The sequence below is a fragment of the Numida meleagris genome, chromosome 17, assembly GCF_002078875.1.
Source record: "Numida meleagris isolate 19003 breed g44 Domestic line chromosome 17, NumMel1.0, whole genome shotgun sequence".
NCBI classification, from domain to species: Eukaryota; Metazoa; Chordata; class Aves; order Galliformes; family Numididae; genus Numida; species Numida meleagris.
In genome coordinates this window covers 3,727,018-3,752,729 of record NC_034425.1, presented here as the reverse complement: position 1 = coordinate 3,752,729, position 25,712 = coordinate 3,727,018, and the positions used below count along the sequence as shown (strand labels likewise).

Genomic DNA, 25,712 nt, shown 5'->3' with positions numbered 1-25,712 from the left:
ACTGGTTCAGACTCGCTGAGGGGAAAAAAAAAAAAAAAAAAAGCAGTTTTGAGCCGCTTTTGCTGCGCGCCGGGGGTTAAACATTGACTCAGAGCGGCGGAGAAACGCTGCGCTTTTTTTTCTTTTTTTTTTTTTTTTTCCTTTTTTTTGCTTTTGCGGTTTTTTTCTCGCCTCTCTTTCTCGCCACCCCCTCGCGGGGCTCGGGTCGGAGCTTTCCCTCTTTTCCTGTAACTTTTGCATCCGCTTCTCCCGTCTGCCGCTCCCACGCCGGACCCCGAGGGCTCATTGCGGCCAACGCGGAGCTCGGGTCCCTCCCCGTAAGAGCCACATTGGGGCGGAAAGAAATGGGGGGGGGGGAAGAGGGGTAAAAAAAAGGGGGAGGAAAACGAGAGAAAAAGGGGGGAAGGGCAAAAAGGAGGGGAAAGGGGGAAAAAAGGGGAGGAGGGGGGAAAAATGGAAATCTGCTCTAGCGCTGCTGGGGCTGCCCCCGGGACCCGCAGAGGAACAGAGGATTTATTCCTCTCCACGCCGTTTTCAGGGATTTGTGCTGAATTCAAGAGCTTGTTGGGGCTGGGAGCAGAGGGCTGGGGCTGAGCAGAGCGCCTGGATGGTTTCTAAAGGAAAATGCTTCTGCTTTTTCCTTGGGAGTGTGTTTCCAGGTAAGTTTTGCCCGGTTCCTCCAATAAAACTGAATGCAATCCCTCAGTGGTTTTCTTACGCTGCAGGACAGCACCCAGCGCTGTGAGCTGGGGGCCGCCTCGGCTCATGTGCTTCCTTCTGACCCTTTGTTAATGAGGGCTAATTGTTACCCACTGTGTGGGTAAATCGCTGAGGACTCAGCGCGGCTCAGCCCTGGAGGAGCAAAGCAGGGCTGGGCTGGGCTGGGGAAAGCCATGGGTTTGCCCTATGGAGATGCCCGCAGCCCCACAGCGCAGCCCAGGTGCCTTCCCCCACCGGGGTGGAGGAGCTGCTCTCTGTCACCTCCATCTATTTCCACACCACGGGGCTTTTTGCTGTCAGTTCTAAGCTAGCAGGTGAAAATGAGATGCGCAGCTCTTCATCTGCTCTGCTTGTGTTCCGGCACAGCGCGTGCTGGCCCACGCCCCGCAGTTCAGCCCCGCTCGTTTAGGAGCTGGGTGAGTGCGAAAAGCTTCTAGGATGGCAGCTGCCAAATAAAGGTTAGGAAAAGAACACACACACACACACACACACACACACACACACACACACTAATCACAGCAACGGGCATCGTTTTTAGCCCAGGCTCTGTATTTGGGCGGTCGCTTCTTGGAACTCAAACCTGAGCCATCCGCGTCGTGGGAGGGAATTGGGAACCATGGAATCACCAAGGTTGGAAAAGACCTCCAAGATCACCCAGCCCGCTGCCCGCCGGTGTTTCCCACTGACCCATGTCCCTCAGTACAACACCAAAATGTTTCTTCAACGCCTCCAGGGACGGTGACTCCACCACCCCCCTGGGCAGCCAGCGCCCGGTTGCTCTTTTGGAGGAACTTTTCCTAAGGTGGAATGAATGGAATGAATGGGAAATGGGCACCCGCTGGCCAAACCTCTCCTTGCCAGGTCCTTGCAGCGCTGCTGGTCCCAGTGGGGCTTTTAGGTCTCAGCACAGGGAAGGGCTGCACGGCGGAGGTTTGGGTGCTCGGTGCAATGGGCTCTGCCTTTCACCCCAAAGCTGCCCAAGGAGATGGGACATTGATCCCCAGGATGGGAAGAGTGGGACGCAGCACTGAAACCGGGCTGATGGTGGCTCATCTTCGTGCCAAACCAACAGGATCCCGTTGGGCAGCTGTGCCCTTTGGTGCCCTCGTGCTGCCTGCAGAAGCAGGAACATCAGAGGGACGAGGTGCGCGTTGGCCCACGTCCCCCTGCTCTGCCCCACCGGGCTCAGCCCCACTTATCGTGGAGCTGCCTGTGCATGGCAGAGCTGTGGGTCAGCCCTGGACCGTTGGCTGGGGCTGAGATAAGCTGAGCACACAGTCCGAAGGGCACGAGGCATGCGGTGAGGCTCTGGGTTCTATCCTGGATGGGCACAGAGCTGGAAAACGCCTCTAACTGGGGTGACGCCACTCCAACCGCTCTCTTGGCTTCTAGGGACTGATCCTGCCCTGGTCTCTGCAGGCCAAACATCCCCAAGACCCACAGAAGCAGAGCAGCCGTGACCCCTAAGGACACAGCTGGGAGAGGGGACAGCATCCCCGAGCACACCTTGGGGCTTGCCCTGTCTGCCTGCAGGCTTCCCACGGCGTGGTGATGGAGGGACCCTGGGATGTTCCCAGCACCCAACAGGACCCTGTCCAGGATCTGTGCCCCAGGGCTGGGTCCAGCCATGCCTTGGGGTTGCCACAACCAAGGAGCTATTTGCTTGCAGGGCCCTGTTCCAGCTCCCTCCCAAAGCACTCGGGGAAAGGAGGTCATCCGCTGCTTTGTGCGGAACAAAGCCTCAGGTCGCTCCTTTATCTTGTTCACCCTCCCTTATTACCAATAGTTTTTCTTGTCCAACTGGCTTTCCCTGCTGCCACATCCCTGAGAAGGGAGCACAGGTCCCCACAGAGCGGTGAGGAAGGGTGCAAACCTGATTCAGACCCGCCCCCAAACCCTCTCCCTGCTTGGGTAATACAAATAAACACCAATTCCATCGGGCAAGTCACCAGCACAGGGGGGGGGGGGGGGGTTGTGCTGTCTCATGCTGCAGAAAGAGAAGAGGGGGAAACCAAACAAAGGGTTGGGAGCCGGGCCAGGAATGCAGCACTGCAAGAGCTGTTGTCCCCACGTCCCAGCAGGGAATGGCTGGGGGCCGTTAACTCCTGGGGAACCCAGCGAGAAGAAGGGCACAGCTGTACTTACAGCGCATGGTTCCCCCCAGCATCTTCCCCCCAAAACTGATTGTGGCAGCAGTTTCAGGGTGCTGTGGCATCAGACTGCTGCTATGCGTATCCCAAAGAGCCCCCACACCATAATCCCTGAGGGCAGGTGGGTGTCACGAGGTGTGGGACAGCACTGGGACGCAGCCTGTGCCACAGCTGGACACCCACAGCACAGCACGGTGCCCTCAGGTCCCTGGGCAGGAGCTGCCACCTGGTGGCACTGGGACAATGCCTCTGGCCTGGATGGGAGCACTGAGGGTGGCCCAGAACCATGGCACTGTCCTTGGTCACCAGGGTGTCCCTGGAGAGACTAGGGCTGCTCTGGCACAGCCCGGCATCGCCACTTTTGCCCTGGCAGGCGCACCAAGCCACAGGGCTGCAGACCTACTGCTGCGTGGCTCCATCCTGAGAGAGGAGCCCAGGGGGAACAGGCTCTGCTGGCGGGGATGCCATCTCAGGAATTTTCCTTTCCTTGACTCCAGGGACCCTCAGCTGCAGAGGAGCTGGGTGCTGGGGCCACCAGCCTGTCCCAAAGCCTGGGCTCCTCGCCCACCGCAGTCCCCTTGCTCAGCAGGGTTCAGCCCTGCCCTGTTTCCCAGAGGAGAGGGAGACAAAAGGGGAAGAGGGGGAAGGGAGGAGTTTAAAAGAAACTTCTTCCAACTTCTTGGGAGGAGAAAAGCCCTATTCAGAAGGGAAGAATACCCGTGCAGAGCCGGTCACCAAGCAACCCACAGCAATGCATGGGCAAGGAACAAAGCTGCCTCGCTGCCCACCCAGAGCCCCCTGGACTGGGGACAGCAGCCATGCACAGGCCCTGCAGGGCACAGAGCCCCTGGGTGCAGCACAAGCAGCCTCCGTGGGCTCTGGGGGTGGCCAAGACATGAGATATTAACCACATTCCAGAGGGATGCAATGGAAATCAGCTTGGGTAATGCAGGGCCATTTATTTTGTTTGCAAAAGCCCACTCAGAAGGTCAGTGCTCCAAAGGCTTGCTGGCTGCAACAGTGCTTTTCTCAGCACGATGGGGGTAGGCACTCCAGCCAGCAGCAAGGACAGACAGCACCCATCCCTGGACATTGAGAATTCTCATTTCTCCTGGCAGGAGGGCAAGCACCATGCTCCTGGCACAGCTAAGCATCAGCTTCTTAACCACGCTCACTACACGTAGTCTGCAGCCAGGGGAGCTCCACAGCAAGAGGCACGATGTCCAGCATCCTGCTGCACTACGGAGAGCTCTCCCCTTCCCTTGTGCTGATGGTGAGCTAGGCCAGGGGGAGCAGGCTGGGCACCAGACATCACAGTGCTCCCTTGGAGGTGCCACAGCAAAGTCACGCTGGGAAGTGAGATTCATTTGGAAGTGTTCAGTCCTTCCTTTATGTCTGCAGCGAGCAGTGACAGCAGCACCTCCAGGACACAAATCATCCTCTTGAGACAGGATTGCGTGTGTCCCCATTTTCATCCACTGCTTACCCAAAACACCCAGCTCCACAAAGGGCACCACTAACAGCAAGAACCCACCCATGGCAAAACCAGCTCAGCCCCAGGACCATCTCCTTGCAGAGGGAAAACCTGGATGAAGATGAAGAGCACTGGAACATCTGCTATTCAGAATCATCCTGGATTCCTCTTTCCCAACACCAGAGCCTACAACTGTCCACAAGTCAGATGGGAGTTCTTTGGCAGCTGCTGTTCTCCTGGTCTGTAGAGTACGCACATTTTAGGGAGTGTTGTGAGAAAATAAAGATACCAAAGGAGGGAGCAATCTTCATGGGGCTGAAGCTGGGCCTGGAAGTCCAGAGCTAACCCTGGCTTTGGAGGTTCTCTTCCGTTACCCGTGAGGTGCTGTTGAGATTTCCCAGGCAACAGCCCTTGCCACACAGTCAGGATCTCTGGTAGAGCTTAATGATGTTCTCATCGTGAAGTCTTTTCCACACCTGCTTCTCCAAGTTGAAGTCATGGTTGATGTAGAAGACGAGGCGTTTCCACTCCTTGTCGTAGTAGTGATTCGAGTACTTCTGGTGACCTTCTGTGATGTAGCCATATGCACTCACCTGGGAGAGACAGAGGAGAGATATCAAGGACAGAGGGAGCTAAACCTTGGTTGCCTAGGGAGGTTGTGGATGCCCTGTCCCTGGAAGCATTCAAGGCCAGGCTGGATGTGGCTCTGGGCAGCCTGGTCTAGTGGTAGGCGACCCTGCACTCAGGAGGGGGATTGAAACCCGATGATCTTTGAGGTCCTTTTCAACCCAGGCCATTCTATGATTCTATGAAGCAGGCTTCACAACCTTTGTGTGAACTATTTTGGGGTTGCTTCTCTTGTGCTCAATCTGTTCCCCTCTGGGTGACAAGTCAGGGCTGGGAACATCCATACTCTGTTATCCTATCTTTGCTTCCAGACTGCGATGTGTGCAAGAATCATAATGCTCTTACCCGGTCACAGAGATGCAGGGCAGTCAGCAGCAGGAGGGCTCCTGTGGTGGGTCTGTACAGACGCCAGTAAGGCTTTTGCAGATTTTTAGATTTTAGAAACCTGCAGTATGAGAGAAGAAAGCATGGAGAGGCTGCTGAGCGTGCTGGTTCAAGCTGGGCATGGCTTGTCCTTCTTGGCTCATTTGGCACTTTCCCTCCTTGCAGCAGCTTTGCGGCCACACCAAGTATTTCAGACAAGCCATGACTGCTCGTGTGTGGGTAGTGCTGCGTGCTTGGTGAAGCACAAGGCCAGCCCAGAATGCTTCCATCAACTGCACTGAAACCTGCAAGCCTGCACCGAACCCAGCTCAGCCCAAACTTTACGGGTCAAGAGGCAGTGGGGATTAAAAGGGGGCTGATTAAGGGATCTAGTACATTCAGATCGCTCCCTGCTCCTTGCCTTGCAGCGCAGATGTGGCCTGGGAGTCCCCTGGTATATCCTCCCCATCCACATTTAGGAGTGAAACACGATGTAGGAAAGGTGCAGAAGGAGGGTCACAAAATCCACTGGGAGCTGCTGTGTTTTGTGCCAGCAGTTGTTAGGAAGGTAGGAGCCCACAGGTTAAAAATAGCATTTGAGCCCTCCTGGCCTTGGAAAGAGCCCAAGTCAGAGGAGAGAGAGAAGAATGAGCAGGGGAGTGCAAGCCATCTGGCATTGCATTTGCTATCTATCAGAAAGACATAATGCAGCTCTCAAGGAGACCAAAGGGCAAACACAATCAAAGCTGGGCACAGCAGGAGCTCTTCTTCCTACATCTCCCGGTCGCGCGTGGCCCACACTTGGCAGATCTTACAGAGAGTGTCCAGCACGCTTGTGAAAAGGATTAGAGATGCAAAGAAGTGCAATCGGGCCAAACAAATGGGATGCTGAAGATTATTGTGCTTGAGGGAACAACCAATCCCTTGAGTTAAGATGGGATCTAAGGAGAGGAGGACTGTTATGGAGCCTTCCTCCAAGGTGCTGAGAAATGGGTAACATGAAAGGTTGGTCTTGAACAGGTTAACTATTCTGGCACCTCAGCAATGCTCTGCCCACATCTAACATTGCCACTTGACTCCTTTTGGATGCAGAAAGCCAATCTGTCCGACAGCTGCAGCTTCTCTAGCTCATAGATGAGAAGTTTGTAGGTCTACCCACAGCTAGCATCCCACTGCAGTACCACAGAGCACTTCAAGTGACTGCACACTGATGAGTCTTACCCCAGATGTGCTGGTATGGCTAGATGACAGTTACAAGTCAGGGGACTGGGAAGAGAGAGCCCAGAGACAGAGAGATGGCACTAGCCAGAAGGCAGATAGTTCCCAGCTCACCTGTTTTTCAAGTATCTGAGGAAATCAGGGTGAGTTACCAGGTACTTATTCATTGTGAAATCTTCATCAAATCGCTCCCGGGGCCTTTGCCTAGGGTCAAGAACAGGGAGACTGAGGACAAGCTCCTGTACTTCATCACGGCTGGAAAGCATCGGCCTGATGCACTTGGTGGTGAGAGAAGAATCGCAAACATTGTTAAATTATTCTGCAACGTTTCTCAGATGATGACAAAGCCTCCATCGCCTGTTGCAGGAGAGGCAACAAAGGAGATGGAAATATCTAAAACATGCAGATGTATAGATAAGACTTGGTGAAACCAGGTCTTCATCCATGAGTAGGACCACGTACAGACACCAAAGCAGAAAGCAGCATGCATTCATCCCAAAGAACCTCAAAGCCTTCTCTGAGCTCAGGCCACACACCACTAAAACCAGCTACTTTAGAAGCAGCTAGGAAGGAGGCGTGCTGGTCACAGCAGTGCTCACAGCTGGGAGGGAAACAAGACATTTCTCCAGATAAATCAGCAACGGGAGGGAGGGTTTAACCCGGTCTGCACCTTGGCAGACTGAGCACCGTGGAGAAGAAGGTACAGCAGAGGGCTCCACACTGAAGGATGTAGAGGTGGGGCCAGTTTGCTTTACCCATAGTGGTTGAGGAATCCTTTCCTGATATCCTTGTTCAGCAGAAGAGCCTTCAGCCACTCGTAGTCTCTAACTGCCTCCAGGAAGTGAATGTATCTGATATGCTAAGAAAAAAAAAAGTGAGCATAAATGAACAACACAAGAGAGACATGTCCTTTAACACCAAAAAGCAAGCAGACATCTAGGCTGCCTGAGCTTCTCAAGCACACATCTGTGCTCTGCAGCTTTTAACCATCCACCAGAGAGACAGAATGGAGAGAACACCTGATACACAGCTACTTCAACATGCTAAAGGTTTGTGGGGGTGGTCGAACACTGGGTCAGCTCCCAGCAAGGTGGCTGATGACTCACGCCTGCCAATGTTCAGGAGGCATTTGGAGAATGCCCTTAACAACATGGTTTAACTTTGGTTAGCCCTGATGTGGTCAGGACTTGATGATCTTTCTAATTCCCTTCCAAGTGAACTATCCTATTATATTCTAGAGGGGCTAGGGCAGGACTAACACAGCTTGCCAGGACAAATATTCCCTCTCAGGACAAAGTTCCCTCACTAAGGGTAATGCTGAAGTGTTGCTCAGCCCCTTTGCTCATCACACACGGAAGGATCAGAAGTGTAGGCCACAGGTTAACAGAATACAGCCAAAGCTGTACAAGCATAGACCTGACTTACCTTCCCCTGCGGGATCTTCTTGAACCCTTTCTGTCCCAAGTTCTGGAGAGAGGACACAAGGGAGAACGCTGTGAATCCATAAAAGGAGGTTTTTGTTCCCACATCCTTTTCGTAACCTTTGATTACAGCCCCGCTCACTCTGGCCAAGGAAATCAAACAGAGAAATAGTTAGCAGATAACCATGGGAAATGTTGGCATCCCTGTCTGTAACCAGAAAAGAGAAAAACCTTTGTGGTTTTTCATCTCCTGCAGCCACCAATCATTTGTGCAGCTGGCAGACAGCACAATTTCCTGCTAGGCAGAACAGGTTAGCTGCGTATCTCATGAGAGGGAAGCAACCATCAGATTGCCTTACCGGAATACATAGTCGTGGGAGTCAATCTCCTGGCCCATTCCAGAGTTATTCAATATCCCTCCATTCCCCACAACAGCACAGCTGATGCACGTTGACACGTTGCTGCTTCTGTTGGCCAGGAGCAGCTGCTGGTGGGGATTTGGGGGCAGCCGTGACATGACTTCTTGTACCACTGTGAAGCAAACATGGTGGAGCATTAGCACCAAGAACCTTGGGAACGGACACAGGGAAACCACCACAGTTTCCTCCCCAAGATCCACCTCGCCTGTTGCATTTGACAGGGAGGTCCTGCAAACCACCAGAAACTCGGCGTGCAGGTCCTGTGGGAAGTTTTCATGGTCCCATTCCGACATCCCCTGGGGGACTCACGTGAGTAATTCAGCTCCATGAAGCCATAGGGAGGTGCAAAATGCTCCAGGCGGTCCCACTCGCTGTCATTGAAGTAATTCTTGTCTATGAAGAGCGTGATGTTCGGCAGGAAAAGATCTCGCAGCCAGCCAGACTTGGCAGCCTTGGCCCTCACTGATTCAGAGCAGGTCTTGAAAAACGAGAAGAAACAATGAGGGCTGATGAGCAATGAGCTGATAAACCTGAGTGCCTGTGCACAGGAGTATTGGAAAGAAACAGAGAAACTCCAGTGGATCATCCATTCCTCTCAGTGTCCCCATTACTGCGAACACGAGACACAATTTCAGCAACAGATGAACAATTAGATGATGCAAAATCACTTACAAGTAAGCCAGGATTACTCCAAGTCTCTGAGAATTTCCTCTTCAGGAAAGCAGGCCTGCACTGCTCACGTGTTTTAATGGCCTCGGGCCTCACTACCTGATGCCACTCAGTGCCTCTAACAGGTGTAACCCAAACGTGCCAGAGAAGGCCAGCAGTCCTTGCTGACAACACAGCTCACAAGGCTGTGGTCTCAGACAGAACGTGCACACACACATTGACACACACACGGGGGCAGATCATCATCGCCGCTCCCTCAGAAGAAAAGAAAAAGCGCACAAGCAACTTATTCCATGTCTTAAAGGAATAGCAGAGCAACACAGCTGATAAGGGAATCCAAGTCAGCTGATCCTATGCAACAAGAATGGTCTCACTGCAGCTGGCAAGCACTGGGCTGCGTGTGCAGATGGAGAGCAGACAGCTCCAACTGTGGTGGATTTTCCACTGAGTCAGTTTAGGCTTTCCCCAAACAGTTACTACAGCATCTACCAAAGTACAAAAGAGAAGACCAAGATGGACCTATGTGCCCACCTCAGACCCCCAGGAATGGCCAGACTGCATTGCCAAAGCCTTGCAGCATGCTCACAGCTGAGCTGGGCTCCCTGCTGCAGGTGAGGGTGACATTCTGCTTGTCAAGACAGCACTGCAGTGACAAAAACGCTGTGGAGGGTTTCGTGTTGGTGTCATTTCGTTTGCAGCATGTTTCATGTCCAGAGACAGGGATGTTCCCTGCCTGTTCAAGCTGCACTTTGTACTGTCCGAGGCCTGGTACTTCTTGTGCCTCCACAGCTAGTTTGGATTAATACAAGAGGAATTAGGGGAAAGTCTGACTGTGCAGGAATTGAAGGAAGTTGGAAGCACTTCTAGTCACTCCCTCTCTTTGCAGAATTAGACATGACATTTGGAAGCAAGACTCAGTGCATGATGTCTAGATCCACATCTTCACTAACAACCCTTCTGCATGTATTTCCCCCGTTTTCTGCTATGGTGGAAGGATTTTCCTCACTGTCTCAGCTGTTCTACACACTCAGATGCTCTGCAGCACCAGTTAGACTGGAGAACACTCTTGGCTTCCTGCTGAAAGCTGGTGTCCCTCATTTCTCTGCCAGTTCCTGCTCTGCACTCCAAGGATCCTGGAAGTTCCACTCTGCATGTCTTCTCCAAGGAGCTGCAGAAGGCAGGAGCATCTGGGAGTCAGCAAGCAGGATCCTGGTGACCTAACCCCACTACATGTAGTGCAGTAGCACTGGGCAGGAGGGGTGAGGGATTGTCTCATATGGCATATGCATTCTCAGCCACGTATTTTGCCCACTCCCATTTGTATTTTGGGTGCCTCAAGCCCAGGAACAAAGATGCACATCCTGCTCCACACTCTTGATCATGAGCCAGGCCCTTCTGCTGTGTCCCAGTAAGGCTGGGCCAGTAAATGAGCTCAAGGGTTTAACAGCCAGCTTTTCTATGTAACAGAATCACGAATCTTCTCCTCTCGTGTGGCTCGGTGCCACATTGAAGAGCACAACCTGTCAGCAAAAGCATGGCTCACACTGTCAAAAGGGGCAAAAACCACAAAGGAGAAAGAACTCAGAAAGAAAACATCAAAACAGTAAAGTTCATCCCAGGATCTTTCATCACTCCAGCTAATCTACCCCTGCTCTCTGTATGTCTCCCAGTGCACCTTGGGGTCGGGATTAACATTTTCAGAAGAGCAGGGGGAGGTCTGAGCAGAATGATGTGGTGCCTGCAGCCCTGGCAGTCCTCCCCAGCAACACCTACATTCACTTTGATGCCACCACAATGCCACTGTACTCCTGTTCCCTCCCCACAACCCTGGTTGCTTTAGCCTGGCTGCATAAAACAAAGATCAAGGCAAATCTGGGAACTGTAAAGCTGAGTCTTCACCAGAATGCAGATGTTCAGTTTCCCAGGAGATGAGACACCTGTATTAGGAACATGATTCAGTGCCAGGCTATGAATGTCCATCCACAGCCATTACAAGACTAAGTGTAATGGCACTCACCTTAGGGCACTGTGCCTCACAGAAGCTGTACTGCGTGCCTAAGTCTCCCGTGCAACAGAGTGAAACACCTAAGACTGGAACCACCCTGTAGGACATCTAGCAGCAGAGATATTCTCTCCGTCTCCTGATGCTCCTGAGTTATAGAAAGATTGTTCTGGCTGACTTTTAAAGAAAGGAACCCGTGGAAATGGGTGCAGTTGCAACAACTTCCCATCCTGGAGCATGGTGGAAGACTGGCCAGGCCAACAGAGCCATACTCACACAGCTCTCCTGCTCTGGGCCTCAGCAGCACCTGCATATACGAGTGGGTTGATCTACCAGCTTGGAGATTGGCCTCTGCTGCAAAGGGCAAAGATGCCCAGCAGACTACAGACAAGGAGGTCAACAGGGAGAAATTAACAAGGCCATCACACCTACCGATGCTGGAGATGAGCTATCCAGTAGGTACTCATCATCAAAATCCCACTGCGGCTCAGACTTGAAGTCAGCAGCCTTCAGTTTCTTCTTTTCCGTCACTGTGGCAGCCTGAGTCACAGGTCTCATGGTTTTCACTGATGCAGAAGGCTCTTCTGGCTTTGCTTTGTCTTTGGATGTGCTGTTTTCAGAAGCAGCCTTCATCCCAAAGGGTGGTTTCACTGTCGCCTTCTCTTTGTCTCCCCTCATCCTGGGAAGTGGTATCTCTGTTTTCTTTCCATCAGCTTCCTCTACCCCTGGAACCGGTCTCACTGCAGTTTTCTCCTTTGTTCTCTCCACCCCAGAGGCTGTTGACACTGTTGTATTCTTGATTCCCTCCACCTCAGGGAATGGTTTCACAGTCACCTTCTCCTTGGCTTCCTCCACCCTGGCAACCGGTTTCACTGTTTTCTTCTGCTCTTCCTTTCCTTCCCAGCTTGGTGTACTCACAGCAGCATCCAGCTCGAGCCATGCAGTGTTTCTCTCCAAACCAACCTTTGAAATTCTCCTTGCGTCCCCATTAGTGGAATACTCCGAACCTTGTTGGTCTTGGGTGTCCACTCGTAGCATATGTGAGACACTTTGGAAAATCTTGAATTGCCTGAATGCAATCAAAGGAAAAGCAGAGGCATCACAAACACTTTCCACTTAACACTGAGCAGCTTCCAGCACACTTCTTGTGCTTTTGACTGTGCTTCAGATCACTTCTGCACACAACCACTACACTCAGATGACTTGCATTGGTGTCTGCAACTGAGTTTCTGCACGGAAGTGATAAACCCTTGTTAGAAGGATACTGTCTGAATTCAATTTCATTTAGGTATTTGCCACCAAAGTGTTATACAAATTTCCATACTCCACTTTGGGACTTAACTAATGAAACATGCTTTACATTGGCAGCAGCTGCAAACCAGCATAGAATAGCTTTGCCCTGCCCTGGGCAGGACAACCCCTGGCTGTGTACACAGAGCACTGCAGGACTGTGCTTCAGAGATGCTGAGTTCAGGACATGGGACACACCATGAGGACTGCCACCTGGCATTCCAGCTTCTTTATCAGCAGTGACAGATGCTTCTGTGTTAAGAGTATGAAGATCTCACAGAGTTCAGAAAGGGAACTCTGATAAGAAGTGATATTCACTCCTTAAGTGTGCATCACTTATTTTACACAAGCTGTATTTCTGAGATTGGAAATTACAGTCATAAAAAGACCAACTGCTACCATTTGCTCTATAATCTGGTCCCCAGAACACCAGTTCATCACCAAAACTAGCTTGTCTCAGAGAGACCAATCAGATAGAATGTGAACTGGTAATATCCCAGGATCAAATCCCAAGGGATTTGAGAAAGGCAGTTCCAACATCAGATTCACTTTAGATATCTTTCAAAGAGCGCACACCACAAGTCGGGCATAGCGCCGTATTAGCCAAAGCTCCAGCACAGATCCTGCCTGAGGAATCTAACTGTCCTGCAGAGAGAACAAAGCGATGCTGTGAACTCAGATGCAGAATAAGGCAGAAAAAGACTGCACAACCCCCAGTTTCACCACCTGAGTTTGGGTCAGAACCAAGGACTGAGTCCAGCCCTCCACATCTTAAGCATCCGGGGCTACAAGGCACTATTTCCTCTCCTTTTCCCCTTAGCTAATGCAATGGCATCACACAGCACTTGCCAGCTACAAACACCTTAAGACGGGCACTTCGAAGCTATTAAACACGTCCTAAAGGTTATACGTATAAAATCATTCTTATATACATAGAATCCTAGAATGGTTTGGGTTGGAAGGGACCTTGAAGATCATCCAGCTCCACATGGGCAGGGCGGCCAACCATTAGATCAGGCATCAGATCAGGATGCCCAGGACCCAACCAACCTGGCCTTGAGCACCTCCAGGGATGGGGCATCCAAAACCTCTCTGGGCAGCCTGTGCCAGTGCCTCACAGCCCTCTCAGTGAAAAATTTACCCCGACATCTAATCTAAATCTCCCCTATGTACACAGTTGTCGGGTGGAACAGGAAAAAGAAAGCCGAAAAAATTCTGCAGCTGAGCTTTTGCACACAACAAAGGTTTACAGAATAAGGTTTACACACTTTGTCCCTTGTGTGATATAACTATTTGCATGTCCTGTTTGTTGCATGATGCGGAGGAGTGCTGTCAAGGTGATGAATGGGAAAAAAAGCACCTCTGCAGATCAGAGGTTGGAGACAGCACTTTGATTGCTGCTGAGGTTGCAGAGCGATACGCTGTGAAGTGATTAGGAAATTATTAGCCTAGGGTGGCTTTTAAAAATCAGTTGGTGTAAACTGGATACTTGGACATTTACCACACTGTGTCTAGTGAAAAGAGGTAAATAGCCTATCAGCTCTTCCTCTACCTCCTCTCATTTAGCTAGCTTCAATCAAGGATGCAGCAATTGCTTTCTATCATAGCACTTCACGTTTAAATGTCACTGCATACTATCCAATCAAAGGAGAGATTTCACTTATATTCTACATAAAGAGAAATTTGGTAGCACTGAGACCAAAATGGAAAACAGAGGGCCCTTTTCATTCAAAACCTTGCTTCCTCAGTCAGAGCCACGTGGCCAGGCACTTGTGCCTGCACAGGACCTTGATCCCCTGACCAGCACTTTAAATCCAGGCAACTGGTTCAACCCAGCTCATCCAGTTCCAGGCTCTGAAGTACAGCTGGCAAACAACTGCAAAAGCACAATAATATTTACTGTCACCTTTCTCTCCAATTTCCAGAGCCCTGGGGCAAATAAATAAAACCGTGACAATGCTGCTTTCTGTATTCTACATTGCATACAAAGACACAACAATAGAAACAGAGATAACCACACACTGCACATGCCTGAGTGTGTTCTACATGACGCTTCAACAGCATCAGTGTTTCCAGCACCTGTGCAGGACAAAATGGTTTAAAGAAGCTGGGCATGGAAAAAATAAGATAACTTTTATCTTTATCATGTCAGCGTGACATCAGTGCGCCAGTACATTGCATATTTGTATTACTTTAGGAATCAAGTGCTGAGGTCACTGTAAATGTAAAGGTATCACACCAAATTCAAAGTGTAGCAATGCAATCTGGACTAGAACTGGATGAGGTCCTTATGGGAGCTACCAGGTAAAAGCAAATATGTAGTGCTGAACAATGGAAACACATTCGTCAAGGACAAGGTGCTTTCTTAAAACAACTATGCAAGGAAGCGTGGGGAGCAGAAGAAAGTCTGGCTGTGATCTTTCAGCACTGTGCTCTGACTGTATACAGCGTGGTTTTCTAAAGCAAAGCAGTCATCTAACTCGGATCCGAAGTGCAACTTTCAGGATAAAAAGAGAGAGGGAGAGAAAGCGAGCGGAAGCACTCTATCCAGAAGCGTGTACTGTAAGGAAGCAGGGCTCTTACCTGAAAATGCTTTTCTCCAAGCCAAACAAGGAGCTAAAACTAGTAACGATGAGGGAAAAGACTGTTAAAATAAGGAGCCAACGGAATATTCTGGGATCTTTAGGAAGCCTTCTGATTAAAAACCCCATAGTGAGAGGCCTGGGAGAGACGGAAGCTCTGCTGCTGCTGCCCAGAGGTGTGCCTTATTGCAATGGTTTCGAGGTGTATTGAGCCAGTGGGCTGGTCTTCTCTCTGAATTTCCCCACAAGAATGTGCACACCCTCTCTCCTAAGGTTCTCAGAATCTCTGCACACAGGTCCAATTTCTCAGACAAGACAGCAGTTTTACACCATTCCTATCACTTTAAGCTTTCTGCAACCCAAACTGGGGGAAGAAACACCTTTTACTACAGACAAGGGAGGTTTCCTCTATTTCCCTCTACAAGGTTAGCCTGGTGCAAGAAGGAAATCCTTTACCTCTAGTCTGGTGGAGGCATCACTGGGTTGGTGTGAATTACAAGAGCAGCCATTCTTGCAGTCAAAGAATCACGGAATGGCTTGAGTTGGAAGAGACCTTGAAGATCATCTAGTTCCAATCCCTCTGGGATAGGCAGGGCTGTCACCCACTAGAAGAAGAGAATAGGTTTCAGACCATCACATGTGCAAGGGCTCAGGAAAGATTCGAAGCATAAGCACAAACAAATCTTTGGTTTCTTCTTTTTGCAGTAACTGTTCATAGCTCCAACCCAAAAGCAATCCGTGCCCCTAAAAGCTGCTGATGGCATACACATCCATTTTACCTCAGCAGTGCTTTGCTGCAGGTCAGAGCCGGACTCCTTGCAAATCCACCACATTGCTGAGCAGTTAGTGCTTGAAGTCAGATTATCTGCAAGCCACAGCCAGCCAGTCCCCTCCCTCTCCAGCAAGCCGACCCGCCTTTCAGGCAGCCAGAGTTCAATCTCACTTTTTCACTTCTTAAAAATGTGTCAGCTTCACCCCAGTCTCACTCTGCTGTGGCCAACCAACCTGTTACACAGGCTCACCTGACTTGGGAACATGCCCCTTCACTCTGAGCTGTCACACAGAAAGATAACTACAGTATGCACTCTCCAGCTATTCCTTTTGAGCTCTCTGTCAAGTTTCCACTGTCATGGCCAGGACCAGTCCTTCACTTTTTGGCTTTGGAACTCTCACCCCATCCCTTCACAGTGATCACCAAGCGGACAGATGACAGCGATGTTAGTTCAACACTGTTATGGGGTGTGGATGAACTTGGATCCGTGAACAGCTGCAGAATGTAAAAGATTTACATCACCTTGGTGAACCCGCACCACCAAAACCCATTCCCTGTTTCTCATGTTTGAATCATGTCATCATGGACAGAGGGACAACGAGTGCTTTCTACACTGCTGTCCTCAGCAGGACCAGTAGAACCAGACTTTGCTCATCAACGCTGTCAGCTCAAACAAAGCTTCACTGATGCCATGTGCACAAAAACATTCCGAGGGTAAATGAATCCCTGCTGCAACCTTGAGGGTACACACCACGCTTGAGTGGAGCTATCAGCGTATCCAGGTCTAGGAGATGTTGTTTATCTTTGATCTGTAGCACCTGACAATGTCTTTCCCTGTCCCAATTTCCCCAACTCATATCTGAGCCTCTCCTCTTCATGAAAATCAGCACTTTGCCTAGAGACTGACTTGGCAGTCCAGAACATGTCTCCCCACTAGCAGAGGGAAAGATGAACACAGATGATCCCCTGCACCAGAAATGCAGCTTTACATACTACAGCAGACAGCTACTTTAACTCATAGGGAGCAGTTAAACATTAACCCTGATAGCTCAAGTGGGAATGGCTCTTAGTAGAGAAGCTGGTTTTGTGCAGTTCTTATCAAAAACTGAACAGGGATTAAGGTTTAGTTGCCAACATCACAAACCTTAGCAGCTAACATTCACACTAATACTAAACACACAGAGTGCTGAAGTTTGCTGTAAGTTACAGGAAAGCCAGTCAATGGGTTTCACGCCTACCTTGTCCCAACCGTGCATCACAGCAAAGAGCATCTGCAAGAAGTCCCTGTAGCTACGTCAGCAGTAACTGGATTTCTTCCAAATAAATTCACCTCTCTGCATTAAAGTGCAAAACATCAGTTACCAGAGGACAGAGGAGAGAAAAAATGAAACAACAACAGGTTTGAAAAATCCTTGAGGAAACATGGGGAGGTTGTTAGCTCAGGCTATGCTCCTTCATCTACAGCAAAACATTCCACTCTTGCCAAAGCGAGACGAGGATCAGAGCAGGTCAGTTGAATAGGTATAGGCATATAGAAAGGGATTGGCCATGGTATTGCCATGCTCCTGGTAGCACTCAGGAGCCCTAAGCAATTTTGGAAAGCCAGGTTACAGGTCGGTGCGTGCAGCATGCAAGCAACAACTCATATCTCCAATATAATGCTGTCTTACAGGGGCAGCTATCAGTCCTGAAGCACTGATATGCAGCATGTATAGCAATGGCTTCATTTTAGCCTTCGTCTTTCCAGCCCTCTGCACCTTTGGGCATCCTGCTTGGAAGAAGCTGCTTGTGTGTGACTATAAGGTTTTTATTGTTAACAGGATCCCAAAGGGGAATTCTGGAGGCAGAAAACATTTTCCTTGAACCTCGTCCATGCAACATTACTGCAAATCCAAGAGCCACCAGGGATAGCAAGATTCCTACAACCAGAAAAAGACAGCTTTCTTTGCTCTGAAGGAGCTGTGTTGACAACTGTGGAGAATGTACCTGGAGTACTCTGTGCTCAGCTAAGGCTGTGCTTGGAGGAATATCCACATCTCTGGCAGGCACAGGAGCTGAAAGCTATGCATAGGGCTGCTATGCAAAACATACAGCTTCTCGCCTTCTTGTGTTGGTGTAAGGGAACAAAAAAACCCCAAATCCTAATGGATTTCACTTCCTTGGAATAATATTTCATCCTCTTTTCACCCTCATCGCTGAAATCAGCCTGCCAGAGCTCAGCCAGCCTGGAGAGCTCAAACACAAGGTCAGACTGGGAAATGGGGCTGTGCACTCCGAGCCAAGGTTAGGGATGACCCTAGTGAAAACAGAGACCAAGAGCAAAGCTGCTCCCTTACAAAGCTCTGTAAGAAGCCTGATTCCTTGGACGTACTGGGCTCCCAGCCCATAGAAAACTGTTCTTCATTCACCTCCACTGCCAGGGAGATAATTGGCAAGGCTGCAACCGAACACAGGCACTGGCAACTTCTCAAGGGCCAGAGGGCAGATGCCAGCTTCCTTTCCCAAATTAGAGGTTTTGTGTGCTCCTCTGGCAGTCCTACTGGCAATCCCAAGAGATACTGCTTCTCTCATTGTGCAGAGACTCCTAGCTCCTGGCCTAGCACAACCAGCTGCCAACAGCAGTGCCTACACCAGAAATTCTTCTGTTCTTTAGCACTGAAAATAAGACTTTTTTTTTTAGGGAAATCTACCTGGGGCCACCAAGCCAAGATGGTTCTTTCCTAGCACTTCTCTATCTCTAACATTTTGTTTAATTCCAAGTCCACTTAACTATATCTTTAGTTACATCCTGGGCAGGCAAAAGGCAGATTTGTCTGTTCTGTTTATTTTTTTTAAATAAACTTTATCACAATTTGATTTGACATTGTGTGTGCTGAGGCTGTTAGCTCGAGTCTGAGTCATGCCAATAATTTATCTGTGTGCAAATTTTTGTGAGGGCTGTGTATCAAATCTTGTTTACTTGCCTGTGCTCTGTGTGCTTTCCGCTTCCCCATGTCTGTGCTAAGGAAGAGGGCATGCCAAGATGTGCTGCAAGAGCAGCAGAATTGCAGAAAGAATGTGTAAACCATTGTGGTTTTTAATGCTGTTTTGCCTGCTTGGTATCCAGCCTCACCCAGCCAATGACCTGGTATGGAAACTGCCTGAAATCTATGATATGACAGCAGATGTTATGGGTCCAACCTGCAATATTTCCCCTACTTCCAGCCAGCAACGTGAACACAGGCAGCTCTGCCACATGAGGTAAAGCCCTTGCCTGGAGCAATCACTTGCTTGGAGGTGGGCTCTAAGTGCTCTGAATTTGCTGATATTACAGCCTCTAATCGCTGGGACTTTGGTTCTTTCTGTTATCACAACACCTGCTCAGGTTCTTTGTGGTCCTTGTGGCCACAGCTAGAGGTGTAAACCTCTTAAATGAAACAGATTAAGTTTTCCACCACTGCTTTTCTGCTTCTTCAGCTGTTTGCCATGGACCCTGTCCCGCTTAAGCTGCAACACTGAAATGGCTGTGGTCCCTGCATTCCTTTTTCCTTTCTCAGAAACGCCAAGCTGAAAAGATTGACGAGCCACTTCATTTGAGAGAATTAAAAAAAAAAAACAGAAAAAATATGCTCTCAGTAACAATGGCTACACATTCAGTTGGAGTTACACAGGCTGGAAGCAAGCAGTGCTCCTTTACCCAAATGCCTCCCTAAACAGCCTTTTGTCTGTCCCATCCCACCGGGAAGCCTCGCATATCAGCACAGAGCTGACAGCCAGAGAGACAAAACTGACATCACTTCACGGCTGATTTGTGGGTTTTGTGGTTTGTGGGTTTGGTTTTTTTTTTCCTTCTCCTTTAAAACCTACTGATGGAAAGTTAGAAAATATTCTGTTCCTCCCGTGGAACCTCTGAGAGAGCTGTTCACTCAGCAGCAGGGCAGTATTGCAGACAGGTGAGCAGCTGATGTATTGAACTCATGGTCAGCTGGCCCCTCATCTGAAAATCCGCCTTTCTACTCCTGCCCATCAGCTGCCAGGATCAGGGGCATTCCAGGATTCTCTGCCACGCCGGAGAGAGAAACATAAGGATCACAAATCCTTCTCTGCAACCCTAGCAAGAAATGCAGGCACACCTCTCAGCATTTCACATCCGCCTGCAAAAATCAGGACCCGCACCAAATCACAGCTGTGCTGGTCTACCATGTTTCAAGCCAGATGTGAAATCCTTCTTTGTAAGGGTCTTTCCCCTACTCTTCCCACTGACTCAACATCAGAAACCATCCCCTTTACAGCTGGCAGGACAACTGTGCCATTTGGCATCCTCTGGTGTGAAAAGTGCTTACAGAGTGCCCTGTAAGCCTGCTTCTTGAGTGGTGCACATCATGGTGTCCCTGCCTTGCAGCTGGAAAACTGCAGCCTCACAGTGCCTTCCTCTCTGCCCGTGGGAGATGCATCAGAAAAGTGCAGTCACATTTTTAGCTGCAAGAACAGCTAAGCCACGGGGTCTTGTGAAAAGCAAGATGGGTTTACTGCTGGAAACCACATGCTTCTCTTCTCTTTTATCTACTGTCTTCTATTCAACAGTTCTCCTGCTTTATCTGGAAACTTGGAGGGCCCTGTGCTACTTTTCTTCACCTCACTCCTATTAACTTTTGCCAGCCATGGAGAGAAGGTGACTCTTTGCCACTCCATTTGCACACCGCCTATAAATATGCACAAACCACAAGCAAAGACACTGATGAGAAGGAGTGCAGCACACTGTGCTATTGTAGTGGAAATGTGAGATTCTTGCATTCAGGAATGGCATACCAGTCTCTTCCAGTTCCCTGGGAGCTACTTAGCATCTTTTCAATTGGGGTTTGTCTTGCAGGCATTCGATCTCTAGGAAGGTTTGCACAGTGTCAGACAGAGCCAAAAGGGATCAGCCACTCTGTTTCTAATAAAAGTGTAATGGCATTATACATCTCTTTCCAGAAGCTGCATTTCATAAAGATGGGTACTACTCCAGTGCAAAGTGTGGCATAGTGCTGCTCGATGACCGGCCGTCATTGGTTGGGGAGCAATTGCATTGTGCATCACTTGTTTTGTATAGTATTTTGTCATTAACGTTATTAATTTCCCTTCCTTTTCTGTCCAATTAAACTGACTTTTTCTCCCCAGCCACAATCAGGATAGCATTCCACTAACCAGTTTTTGTGATACCCATCTCAGTCCAGTCCATGTTTGGTCAGTATTTTAATTCATATTTATGCCCTGATCTTGCAACTGTAAGTAAACGTCAGCCCAGTGCACTTCAAATAAATTAATATTTGTTGAGTGAATGCATAAAACAGCCAAGAGCAGACTCTTATCAAAATGGATGGACCTAATTATCTCAGTGAGATCATTATCCAACCCAAATGATTCCAGGACTCTATGAAAATAAGGACCTCAGAAGATAATTCTTCTGGTAATCTAACTACGTGTGCTATTCTGCGAAACCGTATGGCAGAGCAGTCTGAGCATTCAATAGCATATAACAAGCAGTTAGGTTTATAACACTTATGTAATTTGTCTGAAAACACTTGCAAATTAGCTTACTGTGTCTCCTTCTGCTGATATTGAAACACAGTCTTTGTTGGAAGAATACGATCAGCTGTGCTCCAGTGCCACACACTTTTTCAGACAGAGGGTCTCTGAAATTAACAGAAAGGAGACAGAGTGCTCAAAGGCAGTTAATCACACGAGAATATAACCAGGATGACACCACTTGCCCTGCTTTTGCCCAGAGCTACACGGATATCTTTTTGGTTTTAGTTTCATCTGGACACTGGTGGCTTCACCACAACATCCTCAGAACGCCAATGGCTGAAGCCACAATGCTCCAGCAGCTCTCCAGTCTCAAATGGGCTTTTTGCTTTGCTGCTACTAAAATATTTCACTGATGTTCACCAGGTCAACCTACTTAAATCACTCGGATATGCTAAGTGCCCCATGAATACATTAAAATAACTATACTGTTTCCTGGATGGAAGTTCAGGTCCTCCCTAAAGTGTGATTTAACTTCAGAATTAGAAAAATACACATTGTCTTTTGCTCTAATTGCTCTTTAAACATAAATAGGCAGACCTTCATTTGCGGGCTTTCACATGGTTTGCTGTCTAACCTATTCAGAAGATAAAAACGCTTCCTGTCACATCACGTGGCTAGATGTTGGTTTCTTTGTCCTATAAAACAATTTATTGCCTAGGAACATCAGATCAATTGCAGTGAAATTTTTCTGCGTCATGTCCTTCAGTTGTTTGCTGTTGCCCATTGAACATTGTACTCAGCAGATAGGAAAGTTGACAAAAAAAAAAGTGTCTTAAGGATGCCTGACCTTTGTCAAGGCCTCAGGGATAGGTACACCCAGTCACACACAGCTGCTCTACCTGCCTGACTGCACCCGAAGTGCTAACATCAAGGCCAGCTCGGCAGTCACCAACATTACCAGGGTTTTCCTGAAGGTCAGCCCTTTGCTCATGCCTGCAAACCTTCAGGCACCAACTGTACAAAGCTGCCTTGAGTCAGAGCAGAATCCAGATAATGGAACTTTGTTTCAACACTGCATTTGGCAAGTGGAACTGATGCAAAGAGAAGAATAGAGAAGTGGCAAACAACGTACCATTCTTAGCCCATTCCTTCCCAAGTGCACTGAGACATGACTTTACGTAAGGGCCTGTCAATACTGTCAGCTGCCATCAGCATTCCAGCCACACCTTTCTCTAAAATTAACCACCAACTCATGCAGAGCAACCTGCCTTTGGGCCTGCTTGTTTAGAGAGGGTCTTGTATGACAGCTCTGCTATCAACCACGTGCTGAAGAACCCCCACCTGGAGAGGACAAAACCACCCATTACCATCCCAGATCCTAACCCCAAGTCTCTGCATGTGCACGTCCTCACAGACATGGGAAGGTCCCTTGTTCTCAGCTGGGGATGGCCCAGGGCTGCTTATGGCTACAAAGGGCAGGTTAAAGCCCACCTCATTATGATACAATTAGCAAGAGTGGATACAGTTAGCAAGAGCCTCATGTCTCCTTCTACAAAGGTGAACAGAAACATCAACACCATCTTCATGGGCTTCTCAGTATAAAAATTACCAAATTGTCAAGCACCTCATTCCTGGGTACAGGATATCCATCAGCAAACAATGATGAGAAATCACCCTTTATTAAGAAACTATTTGCCACAGAAGCCCAGGGGAGGAGCTGACAAATAGAATGTCTGGAGCCAGAGAAGAGTTGCCAATGTTGTCACTGCTCTATGGGAACCCACCTGGAGGGGCAGTGTGGCTGACACCACCATCTGTAGGATCTTCACATCACACAGCTGCACTGCATCCCAGGCAGATCATTCCTGCGGTGGGTGCTTCCCCCAAGGCTTTTCCTCAAGGTCCACGAACCTACGGTGCAGGATTTTCCTTTATGTCCTTGTATCACAAAGAAATTTATCTGTTGAAATTACTTATATTCTCACTACATCGACATCAGATTTCCTGCTCTCGTTTTGCACTCCGATGTGGATGTTATCTGTGAGAACAGCCATAAGGGAGAACACTTGGGACCGAAGTCTCCTGAAGACCTCAGGGGCAGCACGAGGGATCCTACTGTTGCCTAAATGAGGCGTAAAACCAAACAGCAATTTTTCCACCTCCACTGTGCTGACAGGAAGACAACAGGGTTGTATGGGACAGTGTCAATTTCCTCAAGACATTTTAGGGTACTGTCTCATTATCCCACTCGCAGCACTGCCAATTTAACAGTGCAATGGTAGGGTTGTTGAAACTGGCATGGTCTACGCACAAGAGGGAAGAAGGGCTAAGGCAGCCTGAAAATAGCTGTAAGATACAATTTCCCCCCTAGAAACAAGCCTTCAGAATGCCACTTCCCCTATTTCAGGGTGACTGGGATTCATATGCCCCACCATTCCCCTTCTTCACTAATGCCATGTGGCTCTATCCTGCCACGAGGACAGCAGATATGACACAGGAATCCTTTGCTGCAAGACAAGGAAACTCAGCCCACACAGGAGGAATAACTGGCAACACCTAAGCTACAATTTTCATGCAGTGCTGCTTGAAACAGAAGTCTTCTTCCTTCAGACACAAGTAGTCCTCTTGACAACATGCTATTATTCTAATGACTCTTAGCTAACTTAGTGCACTTGACTGAGCCAGCAAATACTCATCCTGCAGATGAAACAAAGCTGAACCCTTGGGAATTGAAGGACTGAGGAAAGATTTACATTAAAAATAATAATAATAATAATCTGGCCCCAACGAAGATGAATTACTCAGACTTGAAAGGGGCTGGGTGGAAACCAGTGAAAATATGACTTTTTCCATATTTAGTAACTAAGTTCAGCCAGTCCCAGGAATTCCAGATAAAAGGCAGATCACAAGATACAGGATTCACCAGAAATTTGCTAAGTAGGAAAAGATTGTGCACATCCTCCTTCCTAATTCTTGCTGAAGAAAAACAGTACCCGAGGTTTTGAGTTGGAGCTATGCAGGACCTCTGCTGTTTGCACAAAACAACAGCGCCGTCCAGCGGATAAACAGTACTTGCATTCCCCTCCCACCACCTGCCATCTATCTATAGAAATTGCACTACATAAACTTTATTACAATTATAAGTGAACTAAGGCTGCATTTATATCAACCTTGGGTAAGAAAAGCTCAGACATTATGGGAGAGTGGTAAAAAAGCTCCCGAAAGAATCAAACTTTCCACCTCCAGGCAGTTCTGTCAGCAGCAGATTTCGCAGCACCACCTCTCGCCAAGCGTTCCCTGCACCAAGACTGCAATCTCTTCACCGCTGATGAAGTGGAAAAAATGACCCCAGAGGAGATGAACAGTCACCATACCTCACCCTAGGAACAGCTTCACAGCCAGATGTGCTGCAGTGAGTCCACATATGACCACACAGAGAAGGCACGCAACTCCTCCGCTACGTTCAGCCCAGTTAGCACTGCCAGTTTTGGTGATGTGCTGAGGCTGCCTGGGATTCCCCAGAACAACGGTGGTTTCATCTGTTTCCACGGTGAAAACTCTACAATTTGGCTTCGCGTGAAAACAGTCACACTCTCCCCAGCAGCCGTGGCACTAACCTCTCCTGGAAAACAAGGGCAATTAGCCCTTTTCTATGCAATAAAAGAAGATAAAACAAACAATGTAACGGTTCCTCTGTTTATTGTTTCAGATACAAGTTAGCAGTTAACGATGTAAGCAGTACACAGCATTCTCAACAGCTGATCACACCGTGACTCACTCACTACACATCCGTAACTCAGTGACCACATTCCTGACCTACTTTGGGAATTAAGGCAGCATTACAGACACGAGATTTTCCACTTCAGAGAAAGGAGCATCTCGCAGCTACTCCAAAGCTCCTGGCTGGGATCCACTCAGTGGGTTTAATATGCAAAAGGTAATATTCACATAAAAATAATTCACGTGGACTCTGTTGTTTTGCTCTCCTCCTGTCCTAGCAGAAAGCCATATTCAAACACATGGTTCTAGCACTTCTTTACCTACAGGAATTCTTACCACCGGGTGCTGCTTCCATAATGCACAAACTCAGATTCCTTATAGCCACCACTCACTGCAAGTTTCAGAAGGGGTTATTTCACTCTTCGCATGAGATTATATTGTCAAAATAGTCTGTTATAGATAACATGATTTTTGAACTCTGTTCCCACCATCCTTACGGGAATAAATGCAGCCTATTACGAATTCAAGGACCGTGGATTTAATTCTCTCGTCAGACACATGGAGCCTGGACATGGCATTAAGAGAATCAAGGGATTGGGGAGAAAAAAAATGTTATTTTAATCTTTTTTAGTGTTTCGATAGCTCCAAAAACTAGGCTGGAAACTCTAACACCCACAGCAGCGCCGCCATCTTACCGCGCACCGCCCTGATAGCCCCCACACTGCGCATGCGCGCCCGCCTCACCTCAGGCGGAAGCTACCGCCCCTGCAGTGCGCATGCGTAATAGGGCTGCGT

The 25,712-nt window shown here is 48.8% G+C and overlaps 1 protein-coding gene and 1 long non-coding RNA gene across 5 annotated transcripts; one reads left to right on the top strand and one right to left on the bottom strand.

Moving 5' to 3' along the window:
- LOC110407379 lies at positions 177 to 4,120 on the top strand. Its single transcript, XR_002443873.1, has 3 exons — positions 177 to 317; positions 539 to 659; positions 3,989 to 4,120. It is a non-coding gene; the product is annotated as an uncharacterized LOC110407379 (long non-coding RNA).
- On the bottom strand, positions 3,814 to 24,855 carry ST6GALNAC1 (ST6 N-acetylgalactosaminide alpha-2,6-sialyltransferase 1). 4 transcript variants are annotated; one of them, XM_021415018.1, is made up of 14 exons: positions 24,572 to 24,855; positions 22,982 to 23,108; positions 21,267 to 21,361; positions 16,946 to 17,041; positions 15,958 to 16,202; positions 15,392 to 15,540; positions 11,496 to 12,132; positions 8,702 to 8,870; positions 8,333 to 8,504; positions 7,978 to 8,116; positions 7,308 to 7,411; positions 6,667 to 6,756; positions 5,317 to 5,416; positions 3,814 to 4,937 (listed from the first exon to the last, which is right to left on the bottom strand). In XM_021415018.1, the coding sequence occupies exons 7-14, from the start codon at positions 12,099 to 12,101 to the stop codon at positions 4,767 to 4,769; spliced, it is 1,551 nt and encodes a 516-aa protein (XP_021270693.1). In that variant the 5' UTR covers positions 12,102 to 12,132; positions 15,392 to 15,540; positions 15,958 to 16,202; positions 16,946 to 17,041; positions 21,267 to 21,361; positions 22,982 to 23,108; positions 24,572 to 24,855; the 3' UTR covers positions 3,814 to 4,766. The 4 variants fall into 4 exon arrangements, with proteins under 4 accessions (XP_021270693.1, XP_021270694.1, XP_021270695.1 ...); XM_021415019.1 differs by lacking the exon at positions 21,267 to 21,361 and having other exon boundaries at positions 22,982 to 24,740; XM_021415020.1 differs by lacking the exons at positions 15,958 to 16,202; positions 16,946 to 17,041; positions 21,267 to 21,361; positions 22,982 to 23,108; positions 24,572 to 24,855 and adding an exon at positions 15,715 to 15,934.